The 15210-nt window shown below is 59.4% G+C and overlaps 3 protein-coding genes across 3 annotated transcripts in view; 1 reads left to right on the top strand and 2 right to left on the bottom strand.

Annotated features, from left to right (window-relative positions):
* Positions 1 to 1383: 1383 nt before the first annotated feature.
* Positions 1384 to 6160, bottom strand: UCK1 (uridine-cytidine kinase 1). Its single transcript, XM_086475888.1, has 7 exons — positions 6074 to 6160; positions 5672 to 5831; positions 4816 to 4912; positions 4544 to 4686; positions 4372 to 4466; positions 3202 to 3250; positions 1384 to 2815 (listed from the first exon to the last, which is right to left on the bottom strand). Exons 1-7 carry the CDS (start codon positions 6158 to 6160, stop codon positions 2628 to 2630), a joined length of 819 nt encoding a protein of 272 aa, XP_086332014.1. The 3' UTR covers positions 1384 to 2627.
* Positions 6161 to 6523: 363 nt separating this feature from the next.
* PRRT1B (proline rich transmembrane protein 1B) lies at positions 6524 to 8243 on the top strand. Its single transcript, XM_086475941.1, has 5 exons — positions 6524 to 6582; positions 7019 to 7069; positions 7256 to 7625; positions 7852 to 7977; positions 8097 to 8243. The coding sequence occupies exons 1-5, from the start codon at positions 6524 to 6526 to the stop codon at positions 8241 to 8243; spliced, it is 753 nt and encodes a 250-aa protein (XP_086332067.1).
* A 4827-nt stretch (positions 8244 to 13070) lies between these two features.
* RAPGEF1 (Rap guanine nucleotide exchange factor 1) overlaps positions 13071 to 15210 on the bottom strand; it is an 85149-nt gene continuing 83009 nt past the window's right edge. The window contains exons 24-26 of the mRNA XM_086475582.1: positions 15050 to 15147; positions 13913 to 14041; positions 13071 to 13293 (exon numbers count right to left, since the gene is read on the bottom strand). Coding sequence (XP_086331708.1) covers positions 13143 to 13293; positions 13913 to 14041; positions 15050 to 15147 — 378 coding nt within the window. The 3' untranslated portion in view covers positions 13071 to 13142. The remainder of the gene's footprint in view (positions 13294 to 13912; positions 14042 to 15049; positions 15148 to 15210) is intronic.

Raw genomic sequence — 15210 nt, forward strand, 5'->3', positions numbered from 1 at the left:
ACATCGTTAACTATCAGTAATTGGCCGCAGTCTTCAGCATCATCCCGCGACTGTATTCCTCAACAACACTCTATTTGCCCCCACTTCCAGTGCTCTACCATCCCTATTTCATTACAGCATTCAGTTTATAAATAGTTCGTTCTGCATAGAATGACGACTAGTTACTCTTATCTTAGTATAATGAATTTTTATGAAGCTAAGCAAAAATAAAACAAACATTTAAAAATTGCTGTTAACAGCTAAACAGGCTAAAACAAAGCTTGAGGCAGGCCAAGAATCCTTTGGCCTTGGGGCATTCACGTGAAGTCTGTGGCCTGTTACTAGCAACGCCAGTACTGGGCAGCAGGGTTACCCCTCAAACCTCAGGAAGAGGAACTCTGAGCAAGGTAGAGTGGCTCATACCGATAAGGAAACCTGCCCTAACTTGTGCACGTGGGTTCAGGGTAAAGCCATTGCAGGTGACTCAGCCCATGCCCTGGCCTGCACCAGCAGAGGAACTCCCAGGGTGGGAGAAGGCGCAAGCGAAGGCCTGGGATCGCTCAGTGGGGAATTCGGAACAGCTCTGTACAGGTGCTCAACGGGGGTTCACAGTGCCTACACCACACTTAATTTTATTTTTTTTTTATGTGGCTGCGACAGCAGGATCTTGCACTACAGCTCAACGCTGACGAGGAACAACAGCCTTCGACAGAGCAGGGTGCTTTTCACTGTGCAGTTCCTTACTGCTCCAACAAAGGCTATTCAAGGCTGCTCTGAGCACGCCCCTGCCAGAGGAAGGTATGATCAAACACCACAGTCATTCAAAGGAGGTTTTAGCAACTATTTTGCTACTTAAATCAGCCCGAGAGCTAATGCTTTCGTGGAGTAGCTCATGCTCTAAGTTTGTAACCCTGAGCTAAACAGCACCAGTTAGGAAATGAACCACTTTCTCCTCAGCCCTGCAGAGCTGTACCACTGAACCGGGGAGATCACTGACAGAAACCGAACCTTTACTGATTTCCAGTGTTGAAAAGACTACAGGGATGACAGTGCAGACTGCTTTTTTTTTTTTTTTTGAAGTTTTTTGTGGTTCCCTCCCTGCAAAGCTTCAGCCATTACAGAACTGAAGACAACAGTTCTGAGTTCAGGGAAGAAAGAACTGTTGAGCGTAAGAGCATCTCCAGCAGCGCTCCTTTCCGTACCTTTGCGCTGGCGTAGCGCAAGTAGCACAAATACCTTTCACATAAAACGGTCATTTCTGCTCACTGTTCGTTCATTTGTTTATTAGCCAAAGTAACACACCCACCAGCCACACAGCCTGACCTTGGTTTTAGAAAACTAGCAAATAGGAAAAAGTTCCTCTCAATAATACCCGCCCCCCCCCCCCCCCCCGCCACTTTCCTCCTTAAAATTACACCGTCAGTCCAGACGTGAAGGATACCACAGGACGTTTTCAAAGGCCCAACCAGCACCTCATTTCAGAATTTTTTTTCCAGAAACTTCACGTTGCTGCAGCATCACTTATCTGGGGTGAGCCACAGAAACTGGGATGTCCCTGTTTATCCTTCCAGCCTCTTGTCTGCTCTCTTTAGAAACACCAGACATTCTTGAGTTTACACTGCCCGAATCCAAGGCAAGCGCTTCGACCCTGTTTGAGGGTAGAAGCATGTCCCGAGAGCTGTTTGTGCCACCAGAAGGAGGGTGTTGGCATTCACAGCTTTCCCCCTCGCTGTTCTTAGCAGCTCTGGAAGTGGACGGATTCCGCCCAGCAGAATCTGCAACCAGCAGTACAGAAATGCCCGAAAAGACACTAATACTGACAAGGTCAGGTTTCTGTTTCCATGAGCAACTCAAGCCAGTTGGAGCTCACACATTCAGTAACTGTGGTAAAGGAGACTGTTGGGGTACCAAACAATAATCATACAGTGTAGCAACGTTCAGGAGCTTAGAAAGGAATAAATTAGGTACCAGAATGACACAACTTCTTGGGCCTGTCCCCCCCCATGAACTGCAAGTTCCCGTTTGTCCCAGACAGTCTCTGTTTCATCCCTATCTGAGGGGAGAGATTCCTCTACAGGTCAATCCTGTGCCCACATGCTACTACAGGCTACAAAGGAGGCTGGTCAGCAGGCGAGCACTGCCCGAACTCGAGGTGCCAACAAGGTGGAGAAGAGCAAGGACCACACCTGCTTGTTAACATTGACAGGCTGTGAGTGAGTCTTGGATAAAGAGACCATTTTGTCAAAAGAAAAACCAGGCAGATCATTTTCCTGCCAAGGAAGCTCATCATCAGGGAAATGGGGTATCTTGCTAATCACCTGGCAGCGCTTAATTTTCAGGAGAGACTTCAGCATTAGATCTCATTTTGAAAATTAAAAAAAAAAGGCAGGCAGCACTGCCCTTAACTGTTCATCAAGTACTGCAGAGACTCCAGACACCGCAGGGAGAAAAGGGAGGGGTTTTGGAGGGGAGAGGGGGCAGGAGGCCAACTCCTCCCTCTCCCCTCCGCGAGAGGTTTTGCACCAGTATCCCCTCCGCTGCTAGGAGGACTTAAAGGGCACTTCACCAACCATTCTGTTGAAGTCCTTTCCCAAACTGGTCTTCAGCGTTGGTACGGACCAGAGGCTGATCCTGCAGACGCCAAGAGGTCAGTGGGGACGGCTGCTGGACTCCAGGTGGGAGCGTTTGCCGGCCGCCAGCACGCTGCTGCTCTCCGTTTGTTCGGGGAACGGGCGCTTGTAGGTCCGACCGTGGCCGTTCATGGCCCCTCGCTGCCACTTGCAGATGTCTCCGTTTAGGATGTCCTGAATGTGCTGCACTATGAGGTTTATAGCAACTGCAGAGAGGAACGGGAAACAGAGGACACGCTTTCTTGGCCGAGCTATCTAGAAAATGCAGAGCATCCAGCCCTGTTCCACTCCAGTTCTAACAACGAGCCCTAAACGAACCCACGCCTGCCGTGAGGGCAGACCTCAACAGAAACCACCACCTGCAACACCAGCTGCTCCACAGCTCCCATCGCACGTCGCTTTTTTTCCAGCCCTCCACAGGCTGAGCAGCTGCTCACCCCAGCCAGGCTCTGAGCAGCTCCCTCCCCTCCAGCCAAGCCCCTTTCCTTAGAAGCAGCACGCCAGCGAGGCAGCGGTGTGCCACCTGCTCCCCTCCCAACCCCAAAGGTGGTCTCCCCAGAGAAATCAGGCAGAGAACCAAACTCCCTTTTACCCATGTTGTCAACTCCTCGGGGGATGATCACATCTGCATACTTCTTTGTCTGCAAAACAGCAACGGTGGTGGAGACCGTTAACGGTGAGAAGTCATCTTGCTTCTAGGAAGAAGCTACCAAACGCCAGAAAGCTGGGGGCAAAGATGGGGAGGGGCTTCCGTGCTCTGGGGCTGCAAGTGACAGCTCTCAGTCATGGCAACACCTAAATGAACTGAGAAGTCATGCTGGCTACCGCGCACTGGATTTCAGGTCGGGGATTGTCCTTACTGCCCCTTTGCAGTGAATCAGCAGGGAGAAGCAGGTGGTCAGGTGTGGAGTACCTGCTCCGACACTTCTGAGGGGTACACGCTGCCCTCGGATGGGTCACCCGCTTCGAGGCCGAGGTCTGTTTGCTAAGAGCTGGTTCTAATCAGCATTTCACAAGCCATTGCTAAATCTCTGCTGAGAGCCAAGGTACCCAACGTGCATGTGAAACGCCTTCCTGCCTCTGACGACATTTCATTGATCGTTACCACCACAGAGCCCCTGCTTTTCCCCCCCCTCCCCCCCCCACTTACAAAAAGGCCGGCAAATTCAGCGTTTCTAACATGTGCTTTTGCCATCCCAGAATTGCTTCGATCTACAGCAAGAAGCGCCCGAGCGAGCCTCTTCCATCTTACTTAATCCACAGGCAGGATTTTGTTCTCAAAGAGTTTTTTTGCAAATTACTTTAATTACACGAGCACCTAAACGGGCCCCGCGCTGCACGGCGCAGCACGCGCACACTGTAATGCTCTGCCCCAGGTTTCCACCAGCGTTCCCTGTTGAGAGAGAGTCTGCGGGAAACCAAGCTCCTCTCTTCCTGCCAGACTTCAGGATAAATGCAGAGTGGGAGCGTTTCAGTCGCAGGGACCCCTGCCAAAGCAGCCCCGGCAGCGGGGCGCAGCCCTAGGGCTTTCCGCGGCGCTCTGCAAGCAGAAGGGACCAACCGTTCAAGTGCCCTCAACAAGCAGCTCGTAATGGTTAAACGGGTGAGGCGGAGGGGAGAGCGTGGGGCTCGTGAAATACAAATATCAAAAGCCACCACTGCAGCACCCACAGTGTAACTAATCCCCAGGCAACCCTGCTCCTCGTCTTCCCCCCCCCCAAAATAAACCCCTGCACAATCCAACCAGTGAAGCATTCGGTACCGGTAAGCAGAACTCCTCAAAGGCAGGCTTGACGAACGTGGTGTACTGGGTGAGGATCTGCTCAAGGTCCCTCCCACGTTTCATATCTCGCAGAACTGGGATGGGAAGATAAAACCCGTGAGCGAGGGTGGCCACAAGCAGGCTGGCGCTGCCCGCGACGGCAGGGCGTTACCTCTGCGGGACAGCCGGACGTCGGAATCCGTGTCGACAAAGAGTCGGAGATGGAACATGTCCCGAATGTCTTGGTTGTAGAAAACCAGGATGCCCTCGAAGAGAACAACGTCAGCTGGATAGACCACCGTCGTCTCTGCCAGCCTGCCAGGAAAAAACACCCAGAGCACGTTGTTAAACGGCTCTTGCACCACGGTCGAGCAGCCCCTCCCCAGGCCCAGCTGGGGACCTTCCCATCCACACCCCCAGGCTCCACGCGAAACTGAAACCTACCTAGAATGGGTCACAAAGTCGTAGGTTGGTACCTCAACCGTCTTCCCCTCAACAATATTTTTCAGGGTGGTATGCATCAAATCATTATCAAAAGCATCTGCAAGAGGAAGGTTTAAAGAGGAAGATGTTCAGGTGCTGCTGATGTCAAATGTCCTGCTCAGATTTTCTAGACCCAGAGGAAAAACTCTTGTATTACACCAGGAAAACAAGGAACTTGGCACTTTATTCTTTCCTACCAGCAGCAACCCAACACTCCCTGCCCAAACCGGACCCGCTATACTTGGTTACAGAGATAACACAGAACTTGCTGTTTATAAGCAACTACAATACAATGAAATTAGGAAAGCAAATGTGAAGCTGGTAATTGTATAATTCTACCGAACCACTTGGTAATTGCATATTTTTGTGTAACTCTTGATCTGAGAGTAATTTAGAAAATCTTGGACATCTTGAATGCTTTTCAAGAGCGTGATCCACACCAGGTAACCTACAGCAGGCTCCGGACTTCAGCCAGGAGCAGGTCGCTGTCCCGTTTGCCAACCGTAGCGCTCCCCCTGAGCAAGGGGGGGGCAGCTGTTCGCACGGGCAAGACACCCCAGGGAAGGATTTGGGGAACGCTGTGGCTTATTCCAGCCGAGGGTAAGGAGACAGACACCGTGCGGGCCGGGATGCTCTCCCACCTCCCCAGCGTCGCTCTCTGGAAGGCGCGCCGGAGCGGCAGCGATGCACACAGGTGAAAGACAAACACGTTTTGGTGGGGGAACAGAGCGTTTCTGTTACCCAACACCTCTCGCTTCCTACAAGCCCTTGCAGAAAAAGCCCAACCGCGAACCCAACCGGGTTACGGGCGGCTCACCCGGGTGGTCGAAGTTGTACTGGCCCTTCAGCGCCTTGGCCTGCTGCTCGGCGCTCAGCACCTTGTAGAAGCTGTCCTGGCTGAGGATGAGCACCTTCCGCTGCCGCCGCTCCACCTCGTTCTGCCCCAGCAGCTCCATGATCTTCTCGCAGACTGTGGACTGAGCGGGGAGGGGGCGCTCAGGCAGGCCCGGGGGGTTCAGGCAGGCCCGGGGGGGGACGCCAGCGCCCCCGCGGCCCCCAATCCGGCCTCGCCCCGCCGGGCAGGCAGGGACCGACCCCCCCCCCCCCCCTCCCCCTCCCCGGGAGCCGGAGCGGAGGAAGGAAGCGGGGACCGGCGATGCCCCGGCGGGCCCCGCGCAGCTCCCCCCGGCAGCGGGCTCGGGCCGAGCCGGGGTCTCACCTTGCCGCTGGCGGTGCCGCCGCTGACGCCGATGAGGAAGGGCTTGGGGTGCGGCCGCTCCGGCTCGGCGCCGCCGGCGGAGGCCATGGCGGGACTGGGGGGCGGCCGGGCCGCGCTGCCGCGGGGCGCGATGGGAGCTGTAGGCCGGGGGCGGGGCTGGGGGGGCGGGGTTGCGGGGAGGGGCGGGGCCGGGGACACGTGCGCTGAGGGCGTCCGGGCGCAGCCGCGGGGGCGGCGCAGCCTCGCGACGAGAGGCACGGGCACGCGCGCACATCTGCACGGGCACGCGCGCACATCGGCACGGGACAGCTGGGCCTCGGCCTGGGCAGCTGCGCCGAGCGTGCGCGTGCGTGTGCAGCTGTGCGTGTGTGCTCGTGTGCGCGCGCGTGTGTGCAGCTGTGCGTGTGTGCTCGTGTGCAGTTGTGCGCGCGTGTGCACGTGTGCACGCGCATGGCCCTGGAGAAGGCGCACCTGAAGGAACGCGTGAACACGCCAGGACACACGCACACGTGACACGTGCACACGCGCGCACACGCCCCCGCCCGTACCCCCCTCCCCCCACACACACCCCCCCCCCCCAACCCCCGCCGTGGCCAGCCCCCCCTGCGCTCTCACCCGCTCGCCGCTCACCGGCAGACCCGCCCCCCCCACCCCCCCACGCGTGACCGCGCCGCTGCACACCGGAGCCGGGCGGCCCCACGGCCCCGCGTCCTGCCGCCCCACACCCCCCCACCCCCCCCCGGCCGCGCCGCCCCCGCCCTCCACCGGCCAGCGGGCGGGCACCGCGGTCGCCCCCCGTCCCCGTCCGTCCCCCCCAGCCCCCCCCGGGTGGCGGTGCCGGGCGCGGCCCCGGCAAACACCCGGTCAATGATTAACCCGCGGGCGCTGCGCTCCGGCCGCCGGCGCGGGGCCATGCGGGGGCCGGCGGCGGCGGCGGGGCCGTAGCGGGGCCCGGGCCCGGAGCGTCCGGCGGGTGGGGACCCCGCGGGCACCGACGTGAGTGGGGACGGCGGGAGGGACACACACACACATACACACATACACACACACGGGTGGGGGTGGCACCGGGGCCGGTGGGGCGGGGCTGTGCCCGTCCCGTCGCGGCCCCGCACCGGCCGTCGCCCGCGGGGCGGGGGGCACAGCGGGGCAGCAAACGGCCTCCCTCCCTCCCTGTCCCCGCAGGCCTCTCCGCGGGATGGAGGGCGAAGCGCCGGCCGGGCCCCGGGACCGCGGCCCCGCAGCCGAGGGAGCGGAGGAGCAGGAGGATGGCGGCGGGGCGGCCGGGGGGCTGCCCGGCTCCGGCACCCGCTGGGACCCCGCCACGGGCCGCGGGGACGGGCCCACGGTGGTGGCGGCCGTCACCAACGCGGCCTTCGAGGGGGACCCGCCGCCCTACTCGCCCCCGGACCCCAAGAGCGTTCACCTCCTCTACCCGCCCTTCCCGGCCGGCTTCTCCCAGCAAGTGCCCGTCGTCTACCAGCCGGCGCCGGGGCCGGGGCCGGGGCCCTTCCCGCCCCAGGGCCTCCCGCCTGCGCCCCTGCCCTACACCGCCGTACGTACCCCCCACCCCGATGTGTTCCTGCCCCGCTCTGCAGCGGGGTCACCTCTCATTTCCCCCCCCCCCCCCCCCCCCCCCCCCCCCCCTCGGGTTTGGGGGGTTCTGAGCAGTGCCCCAAATGATACCTGAGCAGCACAACCCGGGGGGGGGGGGGGGGGGGGGGGGGGGGGGGGGCACAGGAGGTGTGTGTGCAGCTCTAACCCCCCTCCCCGTGTCGCAGTACAACGGGCAGCTGAGCACGGCCCCACCGCAGCGCCTGCCCAAGGACTACATGGTGGAGTCGGTGCTGGTGACCGTTTTCTGCTGCCTGCTGACCGGCGTCGTTGCCCTCGTCTACTCCCACGAGGTAAGGACGGCGCGGTCCTGATTTACGCCGAACCTGCCTGGCACCTCGGATCCCCCCTCCCCGTGCTGCGGGTCTCTCCTAACCTCTCCCCTTCTCCCCCCCCCCCCCGGCTGTGCCAGACCCGGGCTGCACTTGGCCGTGGGGACATGGCCCAGGCAAACGTGGCATCCAAAAAGGCCCAGTCGCTGGTCCTCTTCAGCCTCTTCTTTGGGTTGTTCGCCTCCATCAGCTGGGTCATCTACGTCCTGGTGACCCTGTACCTATGACAGGGACCCCGAGCCCCAGGGACACGGCACGTGCCCGGGGCTCCTTGCGGCTCACCACGGGCAGGTGGAGTGGCCGCAGCCCCCGTGTGGCATTGCCAGGGCCGCCGTGGGAAACAGGTGACCACAAAGTGTTATCGGGGTCAAGAGGCAGCGTCCGTCCTTGCCGGTAGAGCGAGGAGCCACGCTGGAGCCACACGTTGCCTTCGCCCGCCTGCTCTCAGCCCCACAGGCAGGAGGAACCCAGACCAAAGCGATGCCCCTGCTGTGTCCGGCTCTGCGCAAGGAGCCGTGTCGGAGCCACACACAGGATGGGGCTCTGCTGTGGGATGCTGGATCCCGTTACCACAGGGTGTCACTTGGAGGTGACAAATCTTGTAGAACTGGGGCTGGAAACAGGGCCAACGGCCGAGGCTTAAGGAGAGGCCAAGGCGTGCAGCCACCCTGCGGGCCGCTGCTGCTCTGGGCACGTGAGAAGCCCTCACCGGTAATTAATAATGTGAGAAGATATAAAAGTATGGATTTGGCTTCTGTGGTAATTTTGTACACACACGCACGTGCACACGCACACACAGACACAGAGACACAGAGACACACACACAGACACAGACACACACACAGACACAGACACACACAGACACAGACACAGAGACACAGAGACACACACACAGAGACACACACACAGACACAGACACAGACACACACAGACACACACACACAGACACACACAGACACAGACACACAGACACAGAGACACACACACACACACACACACACACACACACACACACACACCACACACACACACACACACACTCTGACTGTATTGCCACCTTCTTGCTGCTTCCAGATTGAAATAAAATACAGATGTAGCCAAAGCTTCTGTTTTCTCTGCACACTGAGGACCTTCCTCACCCACCCCTGGGGCTTTTATCCACCACAAATTCAGGGTAAATCAGGGTTTCCTCCAAAAGCAGGCGGGTGCCGGGGCTCCATCCCAAGGAGGACCCTGGGGAAGGGGGGGCCCGCAGGGGGGACGCAGCAGCCCCAGGTCTGGGGGCGCCGCTCGCAGAGCTGCTGCAGGGAAGGGGAGGACGAGCCGCTGGGTCTTCCGGCGGCTGCTCCGATGAGCTGAGCGGGGTGTACGGGTACCCTGGGCCAGGCCCCGGCTCTGCTCACGGCCACGCTGGCACCAGGGGCTGTGACAGACCGGTGCTGGGCCGGGGGGATGTGGCACCGTGGGCCAGCCCCTGGCAAGTGAGCGGGGGGCATGTGCTTGGTCAGTGTCTGAGCATCCTCCTCCTGAGCTGGGCAACGCCGATTATTTCCAGAGGAATTTTGAACCCCGTCCAGGACTGAAATAGCCCGGGAGCTTGCTCGGCTGCCCAGGGCTGCCGCAGGGGTTATTTATAGCCCTCGGCCACCCGGCACGCGGCTGCTGCACGGGCTGGGCTGTGGCCCGGCACACGCCTGCCAACGTGCGTTTTGGGGAGCCAAAGCCCCCTGACACGGGGGACATCAGTGCCTGCGGGAAGGTGGCAGCAGCAGATAGCCCCTCCCAAGCGTAGGGCTTGTACTGGGGCGAGACCGTCTCGACAGATGTAAGGAGGAGATTTACGGGTAAAAAATGAAAGGGAAAAGGGCAGAGGAAAACCCCGAGGGGCACATGAGAAAACACGAGGCACACCAGCGCCAGAAGTGGATTTGATTGTCACTTTAATCCACAGACTGCTGCATGCACCGTAAACAGGATCATCAGGCGGGTTTGTTATTGGTGTTTATTCGTCTTTAATATAAAACTTACAGGTCTGAAATGTTCGCAGGAAGATGCCACCATCAGGACTGTGTTAGTGGTAAATAGATAACACGACCGAACAGCTGGGGTGGGGGAGAGGCCTGGGAGCGGGGCAGGGGGGTGGTGCCTGGGGACATCGCTTCTGCCCGCTCCCTGCCCCGAGCAGAGAGGGGATCGAGACCCCTCCCTCCCCCCCCAAAGAGAGGTGACGGCCTCGATGATGCCGCCTGCAAGACACGCGAACGCGCTCGGGGCCAGTTTTGCAAAGGGCTGCCGTGCTGGGCTTCGGGGCGCTGCTCCTGGAGGGTGGGGGGGTCTCTGGTCAGCAAACCTGAAGCAGCTCTGGGTGAGGAGACGCTTCTTTAGGGTCGTTCCAGCCACGTGAGCCCGGCCCGAGGTCGGGACACGAGCCGTGGGCAGCTCAGGGCCGCAGAGCCAAGGGGAGAAGGGGGGAGGACAGCCGGGGGCTCAGCCCCACCGTGCCGGACGAGGTGCTGTGGCCACACAGACCTCCCGTCCCCACGCCGTGGGCTGAGCCTCCGGCTTTCGGGGGGGGGGCTGGCAGAGAGCAGGGAGACCCCTCCTTTGCTGCTAAGAGTGGTTTCAAGCGGGGGGGGAAGAACCTGGAAACAGCTCCCGCTCGCCAGCGGCAAGCATCGCGGCAGCACCGAAGACAAGGTGCACCCTCCCGTCCCGCCGTGGCATCGAGCCCAAGGCATGAACGCTGCACCCCCACGGCCCCCACAGGGGGAAAGCGGGCCAAGGGGCTGGGGTTTTAGTGCTACCACCACACACGACGCTCCTAGACACAGCCTGTGCCCCAGCACCCCGCCCGAGGCGGGCGCTCAGAGCTGGCCGGGGGGAAGCCTGCACCAGACACGGGGTGTATTTGCCTTTCCAGTCTTGTCACATCGTTTTTTTTTTTTTAATCTTATTTACAAAGGAAAACACAAACTTTACTTCCTGTGGGGAAGGCTGGGAAGCCTTCGGGGATTGCAAAGCCGCAGCCGGACACAACACACGGCTCCAACACCCTTAGTGCCACAAAACCAAACTGGGTTTGAAGTGTTCTGGCTCAGGCACCACGTTTCAGCGCAGGAAGACCCCTGCTCCTCCCGCTCTGGGGTTGTACGCACTGGTGTTGGAGTCCCTGCTCTCCTCCCCCAGAAGATGCCCTCCCGGGCAGGGGGGGGGTCTCTGCGCTTCAGCATTTGGCTGCTGCACAAGTCCTGTGCCTAAACCCGCAGAATTACCGAGCGGGGCACAACCCTGTGAACAGGGTAACGCCGCTGTCGCTCCCTCCTGCCGCCCGTCAGGCAGAGCTGCCGGCTGCAGGGAGCCGGCTGAGGCTCTGCAATCTGTTTGCAGAAGGAAGTGCCTGCAGCTCTGATCCACCCAGCATGAAGAGAGGCTTTAGCAAACACGGAGCCACTATTGAGAAATAAGGATGCTCTGCGCAACGCCCCACCTGCATCCCTCGTGAGCCGCTGCCCCAAACCTGCAGGGGTTTGTTAGAAATCTAAAAACCTGTGGCCAGGGGACACGGTGCTGAGAAAGGCCTCGCGAGGCTGCTGAAAGCTCCAGCGTCGGCTCAACCCCCCGATCCGCGCCGTCACCCGTCGGATGAGGACAGAGAGGAGGGATGTGAAATGGTGTGGCTGGGGCTGCGCTGGGGAAGAGGCCCCGGGTGGGGCACGGAGGGGGGATGGAGGGGCTGAATAAGGCACACCGAACAGATTGGGGTTAACGCTGGGGGGGTGGGAAAATTAGACCCCCTCCCCTCACTCTCCCATGCCGGGCTGCCCCTGCCCTGCTGGCTCCAGCACGGTGGGACTGGGGATGGGGACTGGGACCTGCTGGGGCTCCTGCCAAAGCGCGGATCACAAAGCACAGCACCAAGGGTCAGCCAGACGGGGACCCCCTGAAAAAACCATTTGGCAACAGTGAGAGGAGAGGGGAGCAGGGGGGGGTGGAGGGGACGGGGTGGCTCGGCCGGGCACGGGGCTCCTTCCCGGTTCCCTTTTCCAACCCCAGAAACGGGCCCGCTGGCTCCTTCGCCCGGCTCCTGCACCCGCTCCGCAGCCAGCGCCCATGCGGCTGCCCCGAGCCTCCTTTCTTCCAGCACTTGGAACAACATTGTCACTGGTTGTGAATTTTATACATACTGTTTTGCACTTCTCTTTTTTTTTTTTTTCTTCCTATAAACCCATCGGTATTCAGACATGCATCAAAAAACTCCCCAATGGATTCTAAATACTAATATTTACAGTCTCGTATACTACAGCATTTACTGTGCAAAAGCTAGTACCATCACTAAAAGATACGGGTTCACAGGACGAGTGAACCGCAGTACCTCGGGTAGTCCATGTTTCCAGGGTTTGGAGGGATTACTGTCGCTTAAATAACAAGATCTGAGAAGAGGAGGGGGATACGATGACTGGAGATGGCGGGTCCCTGCCCACATTTTCAGTGCCTCTTCCGTATCTACGACCGGGGCCTTCCTCCCATGGAGAAGGCGCCAGCCACCTGGGGTAAACCGAAGACCCCTGTAAACACAAGCAGCTCTCTAGAAGCAGAGCTCCTCTGGCAGGCAGCGGGAGACTCTTCCATCCTCACCTCCGAGGGACGAACACGTTTCGAGGTGGCGTGGCAGGGGAGACTCAAACCCTTGGCTTCCACGGCCGCTGCCCGCTGAACGCCGCTCCGGAGACAAGTCTGTGGGTGCTGAGCTCTCGCTGACCCTCCTTTGCGGATGGAAACAAAAGCCCGGGTATTCCCGGCTGCAACCGGCCAGCAAACCAGTAACACGCTTGCCTGGGACCCTCCTCCCACGCAGCTCTCTCCCCGGGTTTAAAGCTGATTCATGGCACAGAGGGACGGGAGGAGGAGGAGGGCGAGCGCCGCGAGCGCCGGCTGATCTCTGCCCTCGGCGGCTGGCGCGCGCGGTCGCCTCTCGCCCGCTGCGAGAGCCCGACGTTCACCCCCCCGGGGACCGCTGGGAGGGAGGGTGCGTCATCCAGGAACGGGTACAAACATGGAACTCCAGTCTCATAGCTGCCCTCGGTGCTTCTGCGGAGCCATTCTCCTCGCTCGCACCACCCCTCCTCCTAGGTTTTCTCTTCTCGGTCTGTTTTCCGCCTCGCAATGTTCCGAGGTTTGATTTTGAGGGACAGTTCCCACAAGGCCTCCTCAGCCAGGTGGTCGCTGAAATCGTTGAAGAACGACACTATGTCGTCGTTTCTTTTGATGTCGTAATGTCTGGAAAACCACAGAGGAGGGTGGCAGTTAAACAAGGGGTTACCTGGGGACTCCTCCCCACTTTGAGCCACCCCTGCCCCGCTCTAAGGGACACCCAGCGCCACGGGGTCTGCATTACCTGAGCCCAATACTCCTGACTGTGCTGTGACACCAAAAAGGGGAAAAAAATCATCATGCCCATTGCTGAATTGGGGGGGGGGGGGGGGGGAAGACCCTAACAGCCTGCAATCAGCAGTGGCATCTGCTGCAAGACAGCGTTGAAGAAAACCTTCCATGACCTAGAGAACATAGGAACCAGCAACAGCAAAACTGGGAGGAAAAACTGTTGTCTGAAAGAGAGCAGTGGCAAAATTTTAGTGCACTGGATCTCAAAACTAATATAGGAAAACTATCTTCACAGCTTCTAGTCACAGCTAAAAGAGAGGACTGTGACCAGAGCCCTGTCCTTCCCAGGTCTCCTTACATCTCCATCACGATGCTTTGACTTTAGACTCCCTTCCCCTTCCACGGGGGCTCCTGTGCCCCAGCCATAACCTCCCCCACCCCCCACCCCCCACCCCCCACCCCCCCCCCCCGGTGCCCCAAAGCCAGCTCCGACCCACCCTGCTGCTGCACTTACACTTGCTGGAAGCACCTCATGCTGTCCAGAATGTTAAACTGCTGCCAGCGCTTGGAAAAGTTCACTTTGCTGTCAATGTAATCAGGGTTTCCCAGATGAACAAAGGTCAGGTCCTGCAGAATCAGGCCTCTGGAAGAGAGGAAGGGGCAGCAGGCCAGGGAGCAGGCAAACAAGCCCAGAGGTTAGTCACACGGGGGCCAGGCCGGGCAGCCAGACGCAATCCAACAGCCTCCCGCTGCTGCCCCCACCAGCACGGCGACTAGAGGGAAACGTCCCCCCAGCGGCAGATGCGAAGGTGCAGGCGCCCACCAGGCACCGCTGAGGGACCTCAGGGTCACTCTAAGGACACCGAGGTTGCTCTTTCGCCCTCCACGGGAAGCAGGACCAGGCTGGGAGAAGGTCACACCGGGAAGCGCCTGCCAGGGGTTAAACCTTCCATCCAGTTTTATGCAAGAGGGTTTTGCCAGCAAAGGGGTCTGTGCTCGCTCCCTCCCTCTGCCTCCCCTGCTCAGGCACGTCTCTGCACAGTCCTGCTGTGGTCCCCTGCCAGAGGAGATGCCACGCACCTACACAACCTCCTCCTACAGAACTCTTTCCGTGGAAGAAAGCAAGAGCGGGAGTTTTACTGGTGTAAGCCCAGGGCAAATCTGGTATCTAGATCAGCAGGCCCTTACGGAGAAGGGCAATGGCTTCAACCTTTCCTCTAGGAACAGGATGAAGCAGCATGTTTGACAAGGCAGACGCCCCATTTTCCAGCTCCTGCGGTCAGCAGAACCAGAGCTGTCGCAGAGGAGGAGCAAGCAGCAACTCGAAGCTGTGGGATCCACTGACCCCCCGTGGGGAAACTTGTCTTTCTGCGCACAGACCCCACAGACAATACAGTTAAAAAGCGTCAACCAAAGACTCAGGCACTTAAAACTTTCCTTTGCCAGTCAATTCACAAACAGACAGCTGCCACCCTGCCTTCCTGTGCTCCAGGACACATCGCTCCAGAGAGGGCACGCGGGTGGACGTGGCACACTGCCACCTGATTCCAGATGTAGGGCAAAAGGCAAGTGCTGAGCTGAGCAGAAGCTGCCGAGAAGGAACCATTTGACTGTGCAGAAAAAACAGCAGGGAAAGGAACGACCAACTCACAGGTAAGGTATGCAGGGAGGCTCCACATCGGCCAGAGCTGCTCGGTAGGCGCGGAAGGACGAGGAGCTGTCAATCAGGGTGCAGTACTCAGCCAGGCCCTGGCAGAACACAAACCCCACGGTGACACCAGCGCTGCAAAGCCCTTTGCTTTGCAACCTCTC

Source organism: Leptosomus discolor, chromosome 19 (assembly GCF_034619465.1).
Source record: "Leptosomus discolor isolate bLepDis1 chromosome 19, bLepDis1.hap2, whole genome shotgun sequence".
Classification (NCBI taxonomy): domain Eukaryota; kingdom Metazoa; phylum Chordata; class Aves; order Leptosomiformes; family Leptosomidae; genus Leptosomus; species Leptosomus discolor.

Bases quoted from the DNA above. Each gene is read 5' to 3' on its own strand.
- UCK1 (XM_086475888.1), bottom strand. From the start codon at position 6,160: ATGGCCTCCGCCGGCGGCGCCGAGCCGGAGCGGCCGCACCCCAAGCCC. The intron at 4,687-4,815 runs GTAGGTTTCAGT...TTTTCCTGGCAG, and splicing joins GACTTTGTGACCCATTCTAG to GCTGGCAGAGACGACGGTGG. The intron at 2,816-3,201 runs GTAAAAGGGAGT...TCCTCTCTGCAG, and splicing joins CCGAGGAGTTGACAACATGG to TTGCTATAAACCTCATAGTG.
- PRRT1B (XM_086475941.1), top strand. From the start codon at position 6,524: ATGGCCCTGGAGAAGGCGCACCTGAAGGAACGCGTGAACACGCCAGGA. The intron at 7,070-7,255 runs GTGAGTGGGGAC...CTGTCCCCGCAG, and splicing joins GGGACCCCGCGGGCACCGAC to GCCTCTCCGCGGGATGGAGG. The intron at 7,626-7,851 runs GTACGTACCCCC...CCCGTGTCGCAG, and splicing joins CGCCCCTGCCCTACACCGCC to TACAACGGGCAGCTGAGCAC.